This window comes from Nomascus leucogenys, chromosome 14 (genome assembly GCF_006542625.1).
Source record: "Nomascus leucogenys isolate Asia chromosome 14, Asia_NLE_v1, whole genome shotgun sequence".
NCBI classification, from domain to species: Eukaryota; Metazoa; Chordata; class Mammalia; order Primates; family Hylobatidae; genus Nomascus; species Nomascus leucogenys.
Genome location: NC_044394.1, coordinates 7,823,903 through 7,842,537, shown reverse-complemented (window position 1 = coordinate 7,842,537; position 18,635 = coordinate 7,823,903). Strand labels below are relative to the sequence as shown.

General features: G+C 52.9%; 1 protein-coding gene and 1 long non-coding RNA gene across 3 annotated transcripts in view; one reads left to right on the top strand and one right to left on the bottom strand.

Moving 5' to 3' along the window:
• The window catches only part of SUPT4H1 (SPT4 homolog, DSIF elongation factor subunit), a 6,279-nt gene extending 4,661 nt beyond the window's left edge, over positions 1 to 1,618 (top strand). Inside the window, exons 4-5 of the mRNA XM_004090325.3 lie at positions 294 to 347; positions 1,219 to 1,618. Coding sequence (XP_004090373.1) covers positions 294 to 347; positions 1,219 to 1,286 — 122 coding nt within the window. The 3' untranslated portion in view covers positions 1,287 to 1,618. The remainder of the gene's footprint in view (positions 1 to 293; positions 348 to 1,218) is intronic.
• Positions 1 to 18,629, bottom strand: part of LOC105739063 — a 24,795-nt gene extending 6,166 nt beyond the window's left edge. The window contains exons 1-2 of one of the 2 annotated variants that reach the window (XR_001114926.2): positions 18,493 to 18,629; positions 9,870 to 10,101 (exon numbers count right to left, since the gene is read on the bottom strand). This is a non-coding gene — a long non-coding RNA (uncharacterized LOC105739063). Of the gene's footprint in view, positions 1 to 9,869; positions 10,102 to 17,906; positions 17,967 to 18,492 lie in introns of those variants that run through there. The other variant, XR_004033434.1, reaches the window with a different exon arrangement.
• Positions 18,630 to 18,635: the final 6 nt, after the last annotated feature.

The window sequence follows — 18,635 nt, the reverse complement described above, 5'->3', positions numbered from 1 at the left end:
TAAGTGTTGGCCTTTCTCCTTTCGGCTTAGTTGTAGTGTTGTTACTGTTCCTCAGGTCCATTAGGGAGTCTGAAATCAGCAAGATGAGTGACCTCAGGGTGGGAAAGATCGGGTTGTAGGAAACACAGGGAAGCAGTGTCCTGTGCCTTGTCATTTAATACTTGTAGCCAAAAGAGGGGATAGCTCTTCTCTTGGAGTTGCATCACTTCTTTAATGTTTAGCTTAAGCTTCCATTTGATCTTGAGTCTTAACTCACTTCACTGTAATCTTGTATCTTTTTTCTTCTCTCTCAGGTAACTTTAAGCCAGGTGTATATGCGGTGTCAGTCACTGGTCGCCTGCCCCAAGGTAATAATAATCATAACAGCCAATGTTCATTTACTGTAAAGCTCTGCAGAAGTTTTTTCTATCTGAATTAATGCCAATTCTCACACTTCATGAGGTTCAGCATTTTACAGATGGGGAGAACCAGGCACAGAGAGGTTAAATCACTTGCTGGAGGTCACCAGCTAGTAAATGAGGAGCCAGGATTGGAATCCAGGCATTCTGGCTCCAGAATTTTTGCTGTTTCTGTTTTTTATTTTTTTTAGAGACAAGGTCTCACTATGTTGCCCAGGCTGGACTCTAACTCCTGGGCTCATGCGCTCCTCCCACCTCTGCCTCCTGAGTAGCTGGGACTACAGGTGCCTGGCTTAGAACCTTTGCTTTTGATGACTACATGTATCCCTCTTTTTCTTCTCATTCTTACCAAACACTTGCCTGGGTCTTCACTGGTAATGAATCAACTAAGCAGGACTTTTTTTTTTTTTTTTTTTTGAGACGGAGTCTCTGTCACCCAGGCTGAAGTATAGTGGCATTATCATAGCTCACTGCAGCCTTGAACTGATGGATTCAAGGGATCCTCCGGCCTCAGCCTCCCAAATAGCTGGGACTACAGGTGCAAGCCAGTACACCTGGCTGATTTTTTAAAGTTTTTGTAGAGATGGGGCCTTCCTCTGTAGCCCAGGCTGGTCTTGAACTCCTGACCTCAAGTGATCCACCTTGACCTCCCAAAGTGCTGAGATTACAGGCATGAGCCACCATGCCTGGCCAAGCAGACTATTGATAAGTAGTCTAGGAACTCCAGTTTGCTTATGGTACCCCCTCAAGGTGGCAGCTGAGTGGCCTATCTTACCCTTCTGAATCTTACCTCACAGAGCTGTTTCTTTTCCTGCTTCAGGAATCGTGCGGGAGCTGAAAAGTCGAGGAGTGGCCTACAAATCCAGAGACACAGCTATAAAGACCTAGCAAGATGCAGGGCTGCCAGCATCTTTGCTCTCCACCTCCTGCCTCTGCTTATTTCTTGTTCTGGAACTAAATGAACAGAACTTCAAATACTTCCTACCCTCCAATTCAGACTCAGCTGACTGTTGAGAGAGCAGCACATCATTTTATCATTTTATCTTCTTTGGACTACAGGTGGGGTGGGAGGGATTTGGGTTGGTGAATTAACAGATGGAATTGAGAGAGTAGGATGCTGATTTTCCTACCCGTGGCCCAGGTCTGTGCCTTCCCCATGCCAAGGACTCTAGGTCAAATGTGAATAAATACAAACCTCGAGAAAGTTCTGAAGGCCGTGACACCTGCCTTGCCTCCCTCTTCCATTCTCTTAGGCACAGTAATAGCTTATTTGCCCTATAAGAACCTTCCCAGAGCAGCAGAGGCCCTTCTACTCCCTCTTGACTGTGTCAGCCTCTGGGATTGCAGCCTTTCTAGTGTGCTTCCTTGCTTCCTATCAGAAGGTGCTGATCCAGACGCTCAGTAACCCCATCGACTTGGTGGCCCTGGTGTCTTGCACTTGTATCCTTCTGCCCTCGAGACCTGGCACAGCAGTATCCCTTGAAGAAATCCTGAGGCTTTGTAGAGTGCTCCTTGACCATGTTGAATAATTCTTCCCTCCCCTGCTCGTCTATTTTCTTCTCTTCACTGCTCTTCCTATACCTTAGGCCAGTCTCAAGCACTCACTGGAGACCCTTGGGCCTTGGGCGACCATTGGGTCCTAGTCTCCCTTGTTTGTGCCCCTGTAGGAGGTAGGTCCTTTTCTCCCCTGGCCTAGTAGGGGACCTTGGGTAACATCCCATTTTTTGGCCAAGGTGAGTTGTTTTAGGATAAAAAGATTTACCACAAATTCTCATTTAAATTTTCCACAGAAATCCTGTTAGTATCCCCATTTTGATTTCCCTAAGTTCCTTGTTATCCCTGTAAAAAAGAGAATGATTACACCCTGCCTGTTTACCTCAGGATTGTTGTGATTGTAGAAGCGAAGCTATGTGAAAATTATATAAGTATTATAAAGGTGAAATACTTTTGGTCTCCTTTTTGGGCCGTTTTTCAGTACGTAGAATATGTGCACGATCAGCCAAAATAGTAGGGGAAATGCTGAGAACCACAACTGCAGGGTGAGCTGTGCTGTGCTAGGGCTTTGTGTCTCAGCCACCTGGTGTTGCTCTTGAGTTGATTTTGCTTGTTACCTGTGGCCTGGAGAGTGTGGGAAGGAGGAGAGATGCTGACCTGACTGATTAGTTTGTCTGCTCCCCTTCCTTGTCCTCGCATAGGCCTATGGGAGGGAAACTGGGACTGGCCAGGCTGCTCGTGTCCACTCATGGTCTTCAAACCAAAACCATTTTCTCTGGTGCCTTCAAGCTCTGAGGGAATGGTCAGATAACCCCAACTCCAAACTGAGTTTCTCAAGGATTTCCCCAGCCCAGCAAACAGAAAGCTCCATGGGTGGTGATCTCTGTTCAATTTCAACCTGAAAGCAACCCTGCCAGGCTAGAGCTTACGTCCTGGATGGAAGAAGTGCGTTTCAGCAAGTGCCCAGGCTGTGCAGCCAACACCCAACTTTCACTAGCTTCTCAAAAAGTCCCTTGGAAAGCCCCAGCTGCTGTCCTGGGTGTCTGACCCGGACGTGGCTGCTTGGTGAGAATGGAAACAGTTGTGGGGAGGGGAGGCAAGAGGAGCTTGCACAAATAACCACATTCAGGCCGCCTCAGCCCCACACTGAACTGGGCCCTAACAGTCTCACAGGAAGCAAAAGACAGCATAGCCATTGATGCTCGTGGAGGAAGGGTGGCCTGTTTTCCTTCCTGGATTCACAGACTGTACCAAGTGGGCTGTCCCTGGGAGCTGCTGCTGAACTAGCTTTCTTGCTTTCTCTGGTACTTGAACATGCAGGTGGTGCCACTCAGCAACCCAGACAGGCAGAAAGGAGCTAGAGTCCCATCCTCTACTGGGAACCCAAAGAAACTAAGACAAGGACTTGGTTCACAGCTCCCTGGGAGTGGGCGGTCCTGGTACCACTGCTCTGCTTTCCATGGCTGTGAGGGCGGCCATGAGAGCTATGTCCTGCCCATTGGCCCATTGTGTCTGTCAAAGTTTCAGTCCCATTCTGGCTGCCAAAGTTCTGAGTGCACAGCATCTTAAGATCTCTCCTTGTTGTCTTGCTCAGTAGTTTGGCTTCTGTCCTTCTGAAGAGCAAGCCTCCTCCCTAGCTCAACAAGGACAGATGCAAGTCAGACAGAGACTAGGAATAGTAGCCAGGCTGCCTTCCCCTTGCCTGCCCATACCTCATTCTCTGCTTTCTCCCCGCCACATGCTGTGGAGTTAGGGGCTCCCAGAACACTGAGGAGCTCAGTGGCAGTGCGTTGGTAATGCAGCCTCCAGCTCAAGAAAGGACTGGTAGCTGATAGAGCAAGGGTCAGGATGGTCTGGTCTTGGAGGGGAGCAGTTTCACCAGGGTTGGGAACTGAGGCTTTGCTCTTGGTGTGGCTTCTGCCTTGTTACTCCTAGTCTGTCTGCAGCCTGCTACTTGATCCTCAGGTCCCCTCCCTGACATCTGGTCTCTATCAAAGAGGCAGGTAGGTCATGTTTAGGAACAGACTAATAATAACTTTGTCTGGAAGTCTGGTTCATGTTTAGTATCGGTAAAGCCTTTCATGTAAATATTTTTACAGTTGACAAAGGTGCTGGGTGCTGTGGCTCACACCTCTAATCCCAGCACTTTGGGGAGGTCAAAGCGGGCAGATCACTTTGAACCCAGCAGTCTGAGACCAGCCTGGGCAACATGGCAAAAGCCCATCTCTACAAAAAATACAAAGAATTAGCCAGGCTTGGTGGTGTACACCTATAGTCCCAGCTACTTGGGAGGCTGAGGTGGGAGGATCCCTTGAGTCCGGGAGTTTGAGGCTGCAGTGAGCCGTGATGGCGCCACTGCACTCCAGCCTGGGTGACAGAGCGAGACCGTGTCTCAAAAAACAACAAAGCAAACCCAAATACAGTTGACAAAGGGCTTTCACATCCAGTATCTCATTTGATTCTCACAGAAACCCTGGAACTAGTTAACATCCTTATTTGGTGATGAGGAGACTGAGGCTCAAAGAGTTAAAGTGTCTTGACTGGGCACGGTGGCTCATGCCTGTAATCCCAGCACTTTGGGAGGCCAAGGTGGGTGGATCATGAGATCAGGAGTTCAAGACCAGCCTGGCAAAGGTGGTGAAGACCCATCTCTACTAAAAATACAAAAAGCTAGCCAGGTGTGGTGGCGGGCGCCTGTAATCCCAGCTACACGGGAGGCTGAGGCAGGAGAAGTGCTTGAACCCGGGAGGCGGAGGTTGCAGTGAGCCAAGATCGTGCCACTGCACTCCAGCCGGGGTGACAGAGCAAGACTCTGTCTCAGGGCGGGGAAGAGTTAAAGTGTTTTAGCCATAATCAAGTAATGGAGCCTCAGCTCAAGAAATAAAATGTCCACACCAAGTTTAGGGCTACTAACTGTGACACAGTTGTCCACAAACACAGCAAGTTTTTTTCCCTCCGTGAGTGTTCCACAGAACCAGCGTGAGGCATTAGCTTTCTTCTGAGTGAAGTTATTACAACACATTGTCCCTACACGTTGAGCCCACCAACCACTCTAATCCCACCACTCTAGTCCCTAAGTCTAAAATTAGCCAAAGAGATGGAGGCAGTGGGGCAATGGCCCAGGGAGGGGATCCTTGGGATTTACTCAAGGATCCCTGTGCAGAGCATTGGGAAACCAGTCTAGCCCTTCATGAGTTACTCCTGGCTGCATCTTCTGTTCCACTCCAGCAGCTCTTACACACCTGCTGATCTGTGTGCCCCACACCTCCCAACCTCTCTTTTTCCTCCTCACCTCCCTCCATCTGCAGACTGATGATGGCACTGTCACACTCCACCGGAACACTGAGACTTGTGTGATGAAAATACATGTATCTAACTAGGGGCAGAGTCCTGGCCCTGCTGCCTCCACCAGCCACCAACCCTGTGACTTTCCCAAGTCACCTCTAAAATGAAGTTTCTTGTCTATGAAGTGCAGTTGACAAAACTATGATGTTAAGGGCAGGATCGTGGTTAGCTGTGATAGGTGGTGGTGGAGGAGGGCATGAGAAGCACCTAAGGTGCTGGTTATATTTTGTTTCTTTCCTTCCTTCCTTCCTTGCTTCCTTCCTTCCTTCCCTCCTTCTTTCCTTCCTTCCTTTTCTTTCTTTTTCTTTCTTTCTTTCTCCCTTCCCTCCCTTCCCTTCCTTCCCTTTCTTTCTTTCTTTTCTTTTCTTAATTTTTTTTTTTTTTTTTTGAGACAGGGTCTCACTTTGTCACCCAGACTGCAGTACAGTGGCATGATCATGGCTCACTGCAGCCTCAACCTCCTGGGCTCAGTTAATCCTCCCACCTCAGTGCCTCAAGTAGTGGGGTCTACAGGCGTCCACCACCACATCCAGCTAATTTTTATATTTTGGTAGAGACGGGGTTTCGTCATGCTGCCCAGGCTGGTCTTGAACTCCTGGGCTCAAGCGATCCACCCACCTCGGCCTCCCAAACTGCTGGGACTACAGGCATGAGCCACCGCGTCTGGCCTTTTATCTTGATCTTGATGCTAGTTATGTAGGTCAGTTCACTTTCTGAAAATATATTGTTATATACTTAGGATTTGTTCACTGTTATACTTCAAATAAAAAGTTTGCTTTGGCTGGGTGTGGTGGCTCACACCTGTAATCCCAGCATTTTGGGAGGCTGAAGCAGGTGGATTGCTTGAGCTCAGGAGTTTGAGATCAGCCTGTGCAAAATGGTGATGCCCTGTCTCTACTAAAAATTTTTTTAAATTAGCTGGGCGTGGTGGCACCCGCCTGTAGTCCCAACTACTTGGGAGGCTGAGGCAAGAGGATCACTTGAGCCCAGGAGGTCAAGGGTGCAGTGAGTCCCGATTGTGCCACTGCACTCTAGCCTGGGCAACAGAGCAAGACCCTGTCTCAAAAAAAAAAATCAAATACAATAATTTAGGCAAAAGCAATTTGAGAGTTGTAAACTAAGTATGTAAGGAATTGTCATTATCCAAGGTTGTCTATCTCTAGGTAAGTTCTAGATAGGTGTGACAAGAATTTCATCCTTCCAGCATTGTTGGGTAATAGGTGTTCCACCACATATATCATACATAAATACATCAAAACTGAATCAAAACAGAAACATTTTCCTTCAAGCACCAGGGCTTTTTTTTTTTTTTTTTTTCCAAAGACAGGGTCTTGTTCTGTTTCCCAGGCAGGAGTGCAGTGGCACAATTGTAGCTCACTGAAGCCTCCAGCTCCTGGGCTCAATCAATCCTCTCACTTCAGCTCCTAGAGTATCTAACAATACAGGTGCGCAGCACTCCACCCAGCTAATTTTGGGGCATTTTTGGTATTTTTTGTAGAGATAGGGTTTCAAATTCCTGGCCTCAAATGTTCCTTCGGCCTCAGCCTCCTAAAAGGCTAGGATTATATGCGTGAGCCACTGTGCCTGGCCGAGGTTTTTTTTTAATTTTAATCTTTATGTTCTCGTTTTTTATAAGATAAAGTTTTGGTTTGGGTTTTTTTTTGTTTTGTTTTGTTTTGCTTTGTTTTTCTGTGGTTCTTTTTTTTTAGACAGGGTCTCACTATGTTGCCCAGACTGGCCTTGAATTCCTGGGCTCAAGAAATTCTCCCACTTCAGCCTCACAGGTAGCTGGGACTACAGGCATGTGCCATTACACCTAGCTTAAATTTTTAAAAATGTGTTATATACTTCCTTGCTATTTGGATACAAGATTCTGAATGTGATTTAACCTGATTTGGTTCAAAGTCATTGTTGTAAACCTCCATTTTTGTATCATGTGGTGAAATGGTTCTGGGACTGACTCTTTTTCTATCTCTTGGATTCATAGCAACCTGTCAGCTGTCACTTCTGTTGCTCATGTGTGGCTGTCCCCCTTCCAATCTTGTCTGACCTAGGAGAACAGACAGCCACACTTGGTAAACATTGCTATAGGTTGCGCCAGTAAGGTTTAGACTGGGGAGAAGAGCACATGGCTGCCTGCCTCAGTCTTGGGGTTTCGAGGCCTTCACCAGTGGCAAGGTGAGACACAGAGTCTACAGAGGAGTGAAGGCAGACCACAGAACATTAGGACTGGGGGAGTCATGACTTAGGCCAGCCCCTCACTTTTTAGGGGAGAGGACTGAGCCCCAGAGACTGGTCAGCTTGACTTCAGGAGCGGGTTGCTGCTACTTTGTATGTCCTACACTGCCTAGCTCAGTACCTCTTGTCTAAAGATGCTGTGTTTCTCTGCCATAAGATCCCAGGAAGCGGGAACTGAGTGCAGAGAACACTCTGCCTTGTGCTGCTGGTACCAGGATGCCAGATCCTCTGAGAAATAGGATGGAAAACATTTCCCCTCTATGCCTTGGCACTCCCCCGTTCTCAACCCTCTGCCTTCTGGGTAGAGGGCAGACATTATGTTGTCCTGATAGGGAACTTGAAGTCCAAGGAACTTTCCTTGGGGGTCTATCTATGGTGGATAGAGGCCTGGGCCTCTAAGAGAGAGCTGGCCTAGCCCCTTTTGAAAGCTCCTGTGTGCTGCTTCCGGCCTATGCACTCTTCTTCCTGCAAACTGAGCTCTTGTGTTACAGAGTGAGCGTGAGGGAAGGGAAGGAGAGCTTCAGACAGCAGGGTAGGGGGACCTCAGTTTCTCTCCAAAATGAATCCCTCATCCCCTTTCCAAACCCAGCAACTACCACCCTTTCAACCCCTTCCCCCATCCCAGAAAATACCTGGAAGGAAGTGAGCGCTCTGGGACCACTAGCAGGAAGTGGGGGGTTAACTGTCACCTCATCCCTGGGGGCTTGAGTAGCAGAAGGCAGAGGGGGAAATGCAAATCCATGCTTGGGAGGGAGAAGAACTCCTCAGAGGAAGCAGGTGGCAGCCAGAACCCGGCCTTCCTCCTGGGCCAGTGGTCCCAGCAGGGGCTGGGGAGGCCTGAGGCAAGGGAGTTATCATAGGACCTGAACAAGCCAGCAGTTGGCCCACCCAGTGCAGGCAGCTGCAGCACTTTCTCTGGTCAGCTGAGTAGACTCACTTCCTCTGCCCTGCACCCTAGAGAGGCCGGGAGATGGAGGGCGGGGTCTCAGGAGGAGGGGTGGGGCATGGTCTGGATTCATGGAAGGTGAGGAGAGGCAGGAGAAATGAAGGGGGGGGGTATGTCCCTGGGGAATCAGCTGGAGGCAGGCAGTCATCAGTCTCTTCTGCTTTTGCTTAGGGACTAAGATTCAGGAATCCCTCTGGCCTCTGCACCTCCCCCTACCTTGTTCTAGACACCAGGGGCCAAAATTGAGAACCACATGGTGTACTTGCAAAGGGATCTTTTATAGCAACTGGAAACAAGAATCTAAGAAGCAACATTTGGCCTTGTGCCTCTACACAAATCATCTATTACATCCCTATGGCAATTTCCAGGTTCAAAATGGGCCACCTCTATTATTGCATTTGACCCTCAGTGCCATCCCACGAGGCAATATTATTCCCCTTTCACAGGTGAGAAAACTGAGTTTCCATTACATCTCTTGCCCACAGTCAGTGGCCTGGTGAAGCTGCACTGGTGCTTCAGCCTTTCCCCTTGCACAATGCTGCTGTCCCTATGGCCTCCCTTCAGTTCTGCATGACAGACGGGGATCCAGAGCCCATAACTGGGGCAGGGGCATGGGGGTCCTCCAGGTTTCCCTTTTTCTCCCTTGAACCCCACCCAGCCTGCAGGTGGGGCCCTGGGGTGGCAGGTCCACTGACCTTAGTAACAAAGCCTCCTTGGGGGTGAGGGCTTCCATGCCTCCTGTGTTCACCCACCCTGGGACCCCTCGAAGAGGGGCTGGGCCCCCTGACGCCCACCCCCATTTTGTCCCAGGCTTCTCACCTCCCCCTCCCCAGAGCCGCAGCCCCGTGACGCAGCCAGCCGCTGTTGCCCCATTGGCCCGCCCTAGTGCATTTGCCCTTATTTGGCCAGGCCAGCTCCAGGCTGGGTCTCCACCCCCGCCCAGCCCCCGCAGGCCTGTCTCTCTCACTTCGCCTTTTTGAGGTTTGGCTCTGGGGCTCTGGGGCCCTGGCGGGCGTCGCTTCAAACGCACTTTCTGGTTGAGTCACTTTTTAACGGCTCCAGTGTTGTGAGCTGCTGCTGCTGCTGGGTCCCTGGCCTTGGGGGCCAACCCTCCCCCATCTGACTGCTTAATAGGCTCTGGAGGAAAGGGCTGGGGAGGCCATCTGCTGCTGGAGAGACTCTGTGGACCACCTGGCCACCCACTTAGGCCCCTCTGCCCCCCAACCCACAAGCCTGGGCCAGAGGGTACGCCCTGGGTCGCTCCCACTGCTTTTTCCAACGGGGTTGTGAGGGGAGAACAGGTCTTCACAGAAGACCTGTTCTTTGGGGACTTTGAATTGAGCTCCCTCTGGGGAACAGAAACGGGGTGCCCGATTTTCAGGAAGGTGAAACTTAACCTCGCTGAGTTTCCGGTTCCTCATCTCTGAGATGGGGATACCATCACTTACCTCACTGGGTCAGCATGACGATCAAGCGAGATTCAGATTGAGTGTGTTTCATCAAGTTCTCTAGCTGCGTGGGCTGCCTCCCTTACCTCGGCCCCGTGTGCAGAACGTGGAGGTGAACGGGATGAATCCAAGCTGGTTCACAGGGCAGTCCTCACTGAGCAGTCTCTTTCCAACTCTCACCGCCTTTTCCAGCTGGTCCTGGGATGTGAGGAATCCTGTTGGGGGCAGGAGGCTGGCAGGAGGAAATAGATAGCCCTTTGCCCCTTGTTTCCAGGCAAGACAAGGGGAGAATTCTACTAGAGCCATTCCTAGCCACCCTGCCTTCTCTGCATTTTGGGAGGTGTGCCCTTGAGCCAGCTGGGAAGATACCATGGCTGCCTGGGGGCTGGGCAGGATTTGGAACACAGATACGGCTGCTTCCTCCTGCGAAGTCCGTGGGCTCCTATGCTCTTGGGGACTTCCTAGAGCACAAACAAGTCTTTTGGTCAACTCCCTCCCCATTTTTTTTATAGGTGAAGAAACAGGCTGGGGTTTAGGGGCAGATTCAGTGACTGGCCCAGAATTGTACCATAAATAATCACAGGGTGAGGACTAGACCCCTAGTTTCTTGACACTTAATTTTATCCTCTGCTTAGTGATCCTGATGTTGGCATAGGGAGTGGGGCTGATGAGGGATCGTAGTGGGTCCCAGGCAGAAAACCAGCTCTTGGACCCTCTCCCTGCCCCCGCCACACATACACACACAATTATTTGCAGCAGTTGGAACTGGAGCAGGTGCAGCTATGCAAGTTAAACCCGGCACCTGTGTGTGGAGATAGTCCAGAGGGAGCTTTCATCTCTCCACTTGTGTCCCTAGAAGATCCCAGAGAAGAAAGCTTCTGGTTTCACGGCCACTCCCACAGCAGTGGTCAGGGTAGCCTTCCTCACACCCACACCCCCTTTCCACCCAGCCCATCCTGCCTTTTCCCAGATGTTGTGGAAAGAATCCAGCTTGGCCCCAACTTGTTTTGTGACCTCAGGCTGCCTTCTGCCTCTCTCTGGGCTTGCAGCTCTGTTTCCTGACTCGGGACCAGTTGCTGCCTAACCTTGCTGCTTAAAAGTCCTTGGGTCTTATGATCCCAGGAGACCTGAGCCAGAACCCTGCCCCAGTGCAAAGTGACCTCCTAGTGTGGGCCACTGTGCATTGGAGCTGCCCCTTGCCAGACAGAGTAGAGCAGGAGAGTGTGAAATTAAACCTAGGGGAGTCTGGGCCAAGCAGGCAGGGGCTGAGGGGCAGCCAGCTTGCCCTCCCTCCTTGCCTGGAGGCCCTTTAGCACTCCTTGTGCTCCCAAGGCTCTGAGATGAGACAGAGATCTTCTGAGGTGCTGAGATGACCTCTGTAGGGGACATGGGCTGTCTTAGGTTCTTAAGGCACTTGCCTCTCTTGGCACCTGCTTCCCTTGGCTGCCCCTCCAGGGAGATGGGAGAGGGTCTCGACATTTGGGACTATTGACTCCAATTTGCTTTAGCCCCATTTTGCAATGCTAGGGGCTCAGTTTCCCTCCTTTGTGGCCAGGCCTGTCCCCAACCGTAGCTTACTGGAGGGCGGGCCTGCTCTGCCTTCTGGACTTCCTGTTTGTGAGTGGTTAAGTCTGTGGCTTCTCTCTTGTTGTCTCTTCGTAAGGCAGGTTATCTGAGCTGCCATCTCCCACTGGCTGCCTGCCTGCCTGTGAATGAGGGCCCCAAGCCCCTGCAGATGGCAGGGAAGGGTTGATTTTCTTTTCTGCCTTCACGTGGGACAATGAGCTCGTGTCATTTCTTCCACTCTCTGGGCCTGCTCTCCTTACAGGCATTAGGCCTTCAAAAGACCATTTTCTCCCTGTTTCTCCTCCTTGCCCAATCTCTCCTTCTAAACCCTCTTCCACCTGTACTCACATTCTCCAGGAAGCCTTCTCTGATGGGACTCCTGTGAGTCTAAGGTTGCCACTACAGCATCCAACATCCCAGCCCCCTGGGCCCTGGCAACCCCCACCTGGGATGGCCTTGTGCCTGTTGCTGTTACTATGTTAAATCTAGATGTGTGTGTCTACTTCACCCTCAGATTCAGTGCTCACTGGAAGTAGGAGCCAAGTGTCCCCATCAGACCTGAAGCTCTGGCCCTGCTTTGGGTACAAGACACTCACTTGCACTGACACACACACTCGTACACACTGCCTATCAGGCTGCGAGTGCCCAAGGACGGGTCCTGTGTCCTTTTCTCTGCCGGCTCACCTTTGCCTACCCACAGCCTCAGCTTGGCACACAGAGATGGTTGTCCCCCAGGTCGGTAAGGTGGGGGTGGCAGTGAGGGACCGTGAGCCTGGAGCCCTCCAGGATTCCAAGCCCAGATCCCTCTATCCTGGTGAAGGGCTGTTCCCACCTTGTTCCTGCCGCCCCCACCCCTACCTCCCCTGAGCAAGAATCTGAACGTCAGAACCAGAGAGGGCCGTGGGGGGACTTTTGACAGCAAGTCCAAGTAAGCCAAGGTTGCCCAGTGACAGCCTGCTTGAACCTGGACCGGCTGCCAAGGGGGCAGAGTTTGAAGTATCAACTTGAACTCCTCTCTCCACAAAGACATCAAGGGTTTGGTTTTTCTCATCCTGGGGAACTCAGGCAACAGGTGGCTTTGGAGGCAGGAGTGGGAGCCAGGCCACTTTCACAGAGGTACCTATGTTCTGAATCCACCCCCAGCTCCTTCCAGTCACCCTGCCAAGCACTGGCCCCAGATTCCCAGGTGACCCTCCCTGTGTCTCTTGGGGAGGAGGCAGGTGTGTCCAGGAGTGTAGATAGGCTTTCCTCTAGGTGTGTGTACAGGCCTGCAGGGTGTGTCAGCGACAGTGTGTCTGTGTCTGAATGTTTTGGGCTCTCTGGGCCGCTGTGTGTGCATGTGTGTTTCCACGCAGGCACTGGCTGCTCTTCCCTCAGGCACCTGCTGGTCAGTCACACAGGCCACCCATCTGGGTGGTGGCAGCCTACGTCAGGCTTCGAGTCCAGCAGCCTTGTTCCACTCACAGGTGGACAGCCCATTCCATGTATCCTAGCCATTCTCACAAGGTTTCTTATTGTCTCTGCATTCTTATTTTAGACTCTGCCCCTTCCCCTGTCCTTGATTTTGTCTGTGGCCCTGTACCATTTCTCCTGGTTTGAGGCCCAGCAGAGCCGGGAGTCATCGCTGGGCTGGGGAAAGTCCAGGTCCTCATTCCATCCTTCTTTAGCCCCAGCCTCGGGATGGGAACCAGCAGAGGGCCTAGACTCTCCAGAAACCCCCTGACCCCAGAAGCTCCGTTGACAGAGAAGCTGGGCCCTAAGCTCTCTTCTCAAAAAAAGAAAATAGATAAATAAAAATAAAAAACTATTGGTGGTCTTTGGGCATTGAGGTTGTACAGAGAAAATCAGCCTCTGTTGTCACAAGGCAGCAGGCATCAGGGACACCTCACGCTGCTCAGGGCAGGAGAAGGGCTCGATTGGAGACTGTTGGAGCCATGTGTGTCCCTTGGAATCTCAGCTCTGACTTGCCACAGGTCACATGCTGAGGGGTCTATGGCATAGCTGGGCCCAGAAGCCGGGCTCCTGGGTCCCATTCTGTGATTCTCTTTTGCGGGGACAGGACGCCTCTGAAGTGAGGGCTATGGAGGCATCATAAGCAGGAGTAGGAGGTAAGATGCTCTCAGGGGAGGAGCCCTGAAGAATGGGGGTCCAGGAACCCAGGTTACTGCACAACTTTGATATTCTTATCCTCTTATCGCCTGGGGCAGCCACTTCCCCTCCACCCAGGTCAGAGGCAGCGGTGGTCTCTTAAAGGAGTATCACCCCATTTCTGGCCAGCTGGCCCTACAAGGCAACTCTCCTCACCACTTTCTCTTTAGACTCAAGGGGGTGAAAGGCCCTGTTCCCCCTTTCTCTGTCCCATTTTAGGGACCCAGGAATGGGGCAACTTTCCAGGTTGAAGGACCCCCTTCCTGGAGGGAAGGGTGTGGGGCCATCTCCCTCCCCACTGCCCCCCACGCCAATCCTCTTCTAGGCCCTGAATCTGACAGCTCCCTAAGGTCTGTGTGGGCCTAAATGGAGGACCCAGAGAAGAGGTCCATGGCCTTCTGGGGAGGAGTCACTGGGTGGTTTTCTCTCTACCGCTCCTACCTCCCCAAACCCATTCCTCTTGCTTCCAGAGCCAAGCCCGCCGAGAGGCTTGGAGAACGCTGGGGGAAGATGGTGTGGGCTGGGCTCAGCCCACCCTGCCCCCTGCCCACCCCCACACCCTACTCCCCTCCCCCAGCCAGGGGCCCTGGGCTGGGCAGCTTCCTGCCTTCCCCATGGGGAAATCAGGGGTGGCATGCAGGTGGGTGGGCCCCATGCCCACATCCGGTGGCCGCCAGAACCTTCCCTCGAGCCTCTTTCCCTCCACTCCTCCAAGCCCCCTTCTCTCCCCGTAGCACCTGTGCCCTGCCTTAGGACCTGGTCCTCACCCAGCTCTCCCCTGCCCTCTTGTCCCCACAGGCCCCAAAGAGAGCATGAACACCTAGCCTAGTGCCATCAGGCCCACCGGGCCTGAGAGTGCCCCCTGCACTGTGCCCTGCAGTCTGAGGCTGCAGGAGGGGTGGCTTTGCCGGGTACTGAGGACAACAGCCTCCATGGACGCCCTTCATGCATCAGCACCTCCATGGCCCTCGGGAGCACACGCAGAGGAGCCAGGGCCTGGCCTGAGTGTTGGGAAGGGAAGGGAGTTTTCTGGGCTGAGGTCAGCAGCGGTGGGGCTCAGAGAGAAGGTCCTTTTCTTGTGCTGGAGTTCTGGACTCCCTGTTTTGGGCACTCACCGAGGGCCCTGTCGAGGAGCCCTGGTCTTCTGGGGTCACCCTCAATGCCCTGAGTCAGTCCCAGGCTCTTGAGCCATCCCTTGGAGCTGGTGCCGGGGGGAAGGGCAGCTGGGGCCGGAAGCCACCTGCCGAGGGCATGAGAGAGGGTCCCCAGCCCTCCCACAGGTCCACCCCCCTCTGTTTCCTGTCAGTCTGTCCTCCCCAGGGAGGGAGGGAGGGAGGGCGCTCATCCCCTGCGGGCGGGGGCGGGGCGGGCTCTGAGACCGTTGGGCGCCCTGAGATCTGGCCCACGTGGCCTCGGGGTTATAAGCCCTGCCCTCCCTGAAGGGAACCCCACTTCGGAGCCTGGAGCACAGGGCGCGCTCTCCTCCGCCCTGCAGCCTCAGGTAAGGACCCGGACCTTCACTGCTGCCCCAACAGGGGCTCCTCAGCTCGGGGCCTCTAGGGCTTGGGCTGCTGGTCTGGGTGGAGGCGCATTGCGGGTGTCGAGGAGCTTGGGTGTGAGCCCCATACGGGAAGCTCAGGGCAAAGCACCTTGAAACCCTCTCTAGTGAAGGAAGGTAAAACGGCTCCTGGACCCCAGCCGGGGAAAGAGGTGTCCAAGGAGGAGGGCTGGAGGGTGAGGCGGGGATGGCAGAGGGTAGGCAGAGGCTGAGAAGTGGGACCAGTGTCTCAAGGGGTGCCAGCCTCTTCCTCCGCCCAACATGGCCACCATTTTTGTTGGGATAGCCTTGGGCTCCTGCCAGGGGAACAGCAGGGCAGTGAGGGGGTCAGGACTTTGGGCCGGTGGGGAGGCCGAGAATCAAGGCTCTGGGGAGTCAGGACTTTCGGGCTGGTGGAGTGGCTGGGGACTGAGGCCCTGTGGGGGTCAGGACTTTGGGCTGCTATGGAGGCCGGGATTGAGGCTCTGGGGGGGCTTAGGACCTTGAGCTGGTGGGGAGGCTGGGAATTGAGGCCCTGGTGTGTTCAAGACCTTGGGCTGGTGGGGAGGCCAGAGCCTGAGGCCCTGGGGGGTCAGGGCCCTGGGCTGTTGGGGAGGCTGGGGGCTTAGGCCCTGGGGGGTCAGGACCTTGGGCTGGTGGGGAGGGTGAAGGGTGAGGACTGAGGCTCTGGGCAGTCAGGACCTCAGGGTTGGGGTAGACTGGAGACCAAGACCTTGGCAGGGGAGCTGTGGCTGCCTCGTTTGGACACTGGAGGGTGGCTAGCGTGGCTGGGAGCAGCCAGCCAGGGGGTCACAGAACTGAAGGTGAGGCCTCCAGAGGCCCTGGTCTCTACCTGAGTGTCTCTGAAACTGGGGGGATGGGGTGGAGCCTTTAGGGGGAAGGGAAGAGGGAACTGAAGAGGAAGTGGGGGAGGGAGGTAGAGGAGGCAAGTCTGGCGCCATGCTGAGTCACCACCCACAAGGCCCAGGGCGGGCCCTCGGGGGGCCCTGGCAGGGTTGAGGGGATCTTAGGAAGCCACAAGGAGGGCTGAGGGGCTCTTGGAGCAGGAGTCAGGAGGCCCGGGCAACCCGAAGAGTACACGCCGATGGACAGACAGACAGTGCAGTCACCCATAAAGTAGAAAGCACTACTAACAGCACTGGAGGGTGTAGTGTTTCCTACTTTATGGATGAGTGTACTGTGGGCTTCGGAGATCACGCCACTGCTGCCGCCCGCTGCCTGCCACCATCTTCCTTGGCGCTCGGGGACCTCGTGTGACAGGTGAGCACCTTATGGCCCCTCCCTACCCTGCCCAGATGCCTGAAAGGCCTCCATGGCTCTCCCGCCCTTCCTGGTGCTGGACAGCTGGGGAAAGGCCACAGCAGCTCCTCTGCTGCCCTGCAGTCTTTGGGGGTGGGGAGGGCTGGACACGTGGAACCCTGATGCAGCCGCAGCCGCAAGGACGAGGAAGGGGTGGGAAGGGATGGTACGTGGAGGGGAATGGGTGGTGGGACCAGGGACCCAATGCTAATAAAGACTGGACTGTGCTTGTCTTTTGTCTGAGACTCTGTTGCTGGGGTGGGGAGCTGAATGCGGGCGGCAGGCACATGGACAGTACGGGCGCACGGAAGGGCTGGGAGGGAGATCTCTGTCGCTCCTCTGGAAGATACGGGTTTGGCCCTGCCTATGAGATCAGAAGAGGGCTCTGGGCCTGGCCAGGCCATAGCCGGAGGAAAGAAAGGCCTGGACCATCTGCAGAAATGGGCAGGGATGTAAGGCATCCTCTCACCTTCTACCCTAGCTCTGGCCCTATCCTGCCCCCCACTCACTCTCTACACGCCCAAACTGAAAGCTGCCTACATCTAGTTTTAATCTAAGAAAGTCCAGGGGCTCCTAGGTCATATAAAAACTGGGCAAAATCCACTGTGGCACATACACAGCATCTTAGACAAGGGCACAGACACTCCTATCCAAAGCACACACTGAGATGCAAATGCATTTACACACAGAGGCCTCCGGCAGTGTGCCAGTAACACGCACACAGACACATGTGACATGACTGGCATGACACACACAGGGATTACACACACCCAGGGCACATACATATTCAGTAGTACACACATGCAATAATAGAAACATAGGGCGTGTCTTACACATAGAAGAGCACACACATACAGTGACATTTGCATAATAAACACGGTGGCTCCATACACATACATAGATAGAGACACGTTCATATATCATGATAAATATAGAATACATAAATAGATACATGGTGATATATATATAAATCAAACCATGTCATTATGCATATTTACATGACTATATGAGCATGTCATATATTTTGTAATCAATTACTATATTGTACCATATAGTAGCATCCATATCTGTATATATCATGATGTGTTGTAATTTATAAACTCACGCAATGACAGCCTCCCATGCACATAACAGCACACACACAGACACAGTGGCAAACAGACATAGATGCAATGACACAGAAACATACATACAGATACACCCAATGTGTTTTTGTTATGTTTTATTATGTGACTCATAGACACATAATAGCACACACATATATACACACAATGGCCCCTTCACATGCACAGAAATAGATAATATGTCTCTTCTATATATGCATACTATACACACGCATGCGCATAATGGCATGCAGATATACTCTGACATAAACATCAGCAACACATCATGCAGTGGCGTGCGTGTTGACCTACACACTGCTTTAGGGAAGTGAAGATGTCCACTCCTCCCCATGCACCCCCTACCTCCAGTTCCATTGGCTCTTGCCTGGGTGGAGCCCACAGTCAGGGGCTCTAGGGTTCAGTATCACCGCTGCTATTCTGTGGGGGTGCCACACGAGGGCCCCCGACCTTGGCTGAAACTGGCTTGTCTAATGAGTCCCGGGTTCAGAGGGGAGAGGGGCTGCCTCTCGGGGCTTCTCCCAACACCTCTGGCTCTGGGGACTCTGTCTAGACCTCTGCCCCTGCATATAGGCTGACTCCTGGCTGAGGGGATTCTCACGTCCTTGTCCTCCAGATTATTTAGCAACGATGTCTAAGGCTAGACAGAAGATGAACTTCCAGGCAATTCGGGGCAAAGCCAACCCAACAGGGTATGTGGGCTTCCCTGGTGGCCTGGGACAGCCAGGTTACCCCACAATTGCAATCTGCCAGGAGGAAGCAGAAGCAATTCTCCGTCTATTTCTACCTGTCTCTTTGCTTGTCTTCCCGGTTTCTCTCTTGGTTTCTGTCTCTCTCTGTTTCATCTCAAGTCCCATCTTTTCTAGTTCTGCCCTTCTCTGTGGCTGGATCTCTGTCATACCCTCCCCCGTTCTGTCTCCATCAGTCTCACCCGATGTGGGGAGGACCATCTGCACCCCGCTCGCCTCTGTACTCCGGAAGGTGTGCGAATGTGAGAAGATGAGGGTGGGAGGCCACATGTGGGAGCCCTGGGCTGACATCCCGTGAGAAACCTGCTCTTCCTTCTGTCCCCGA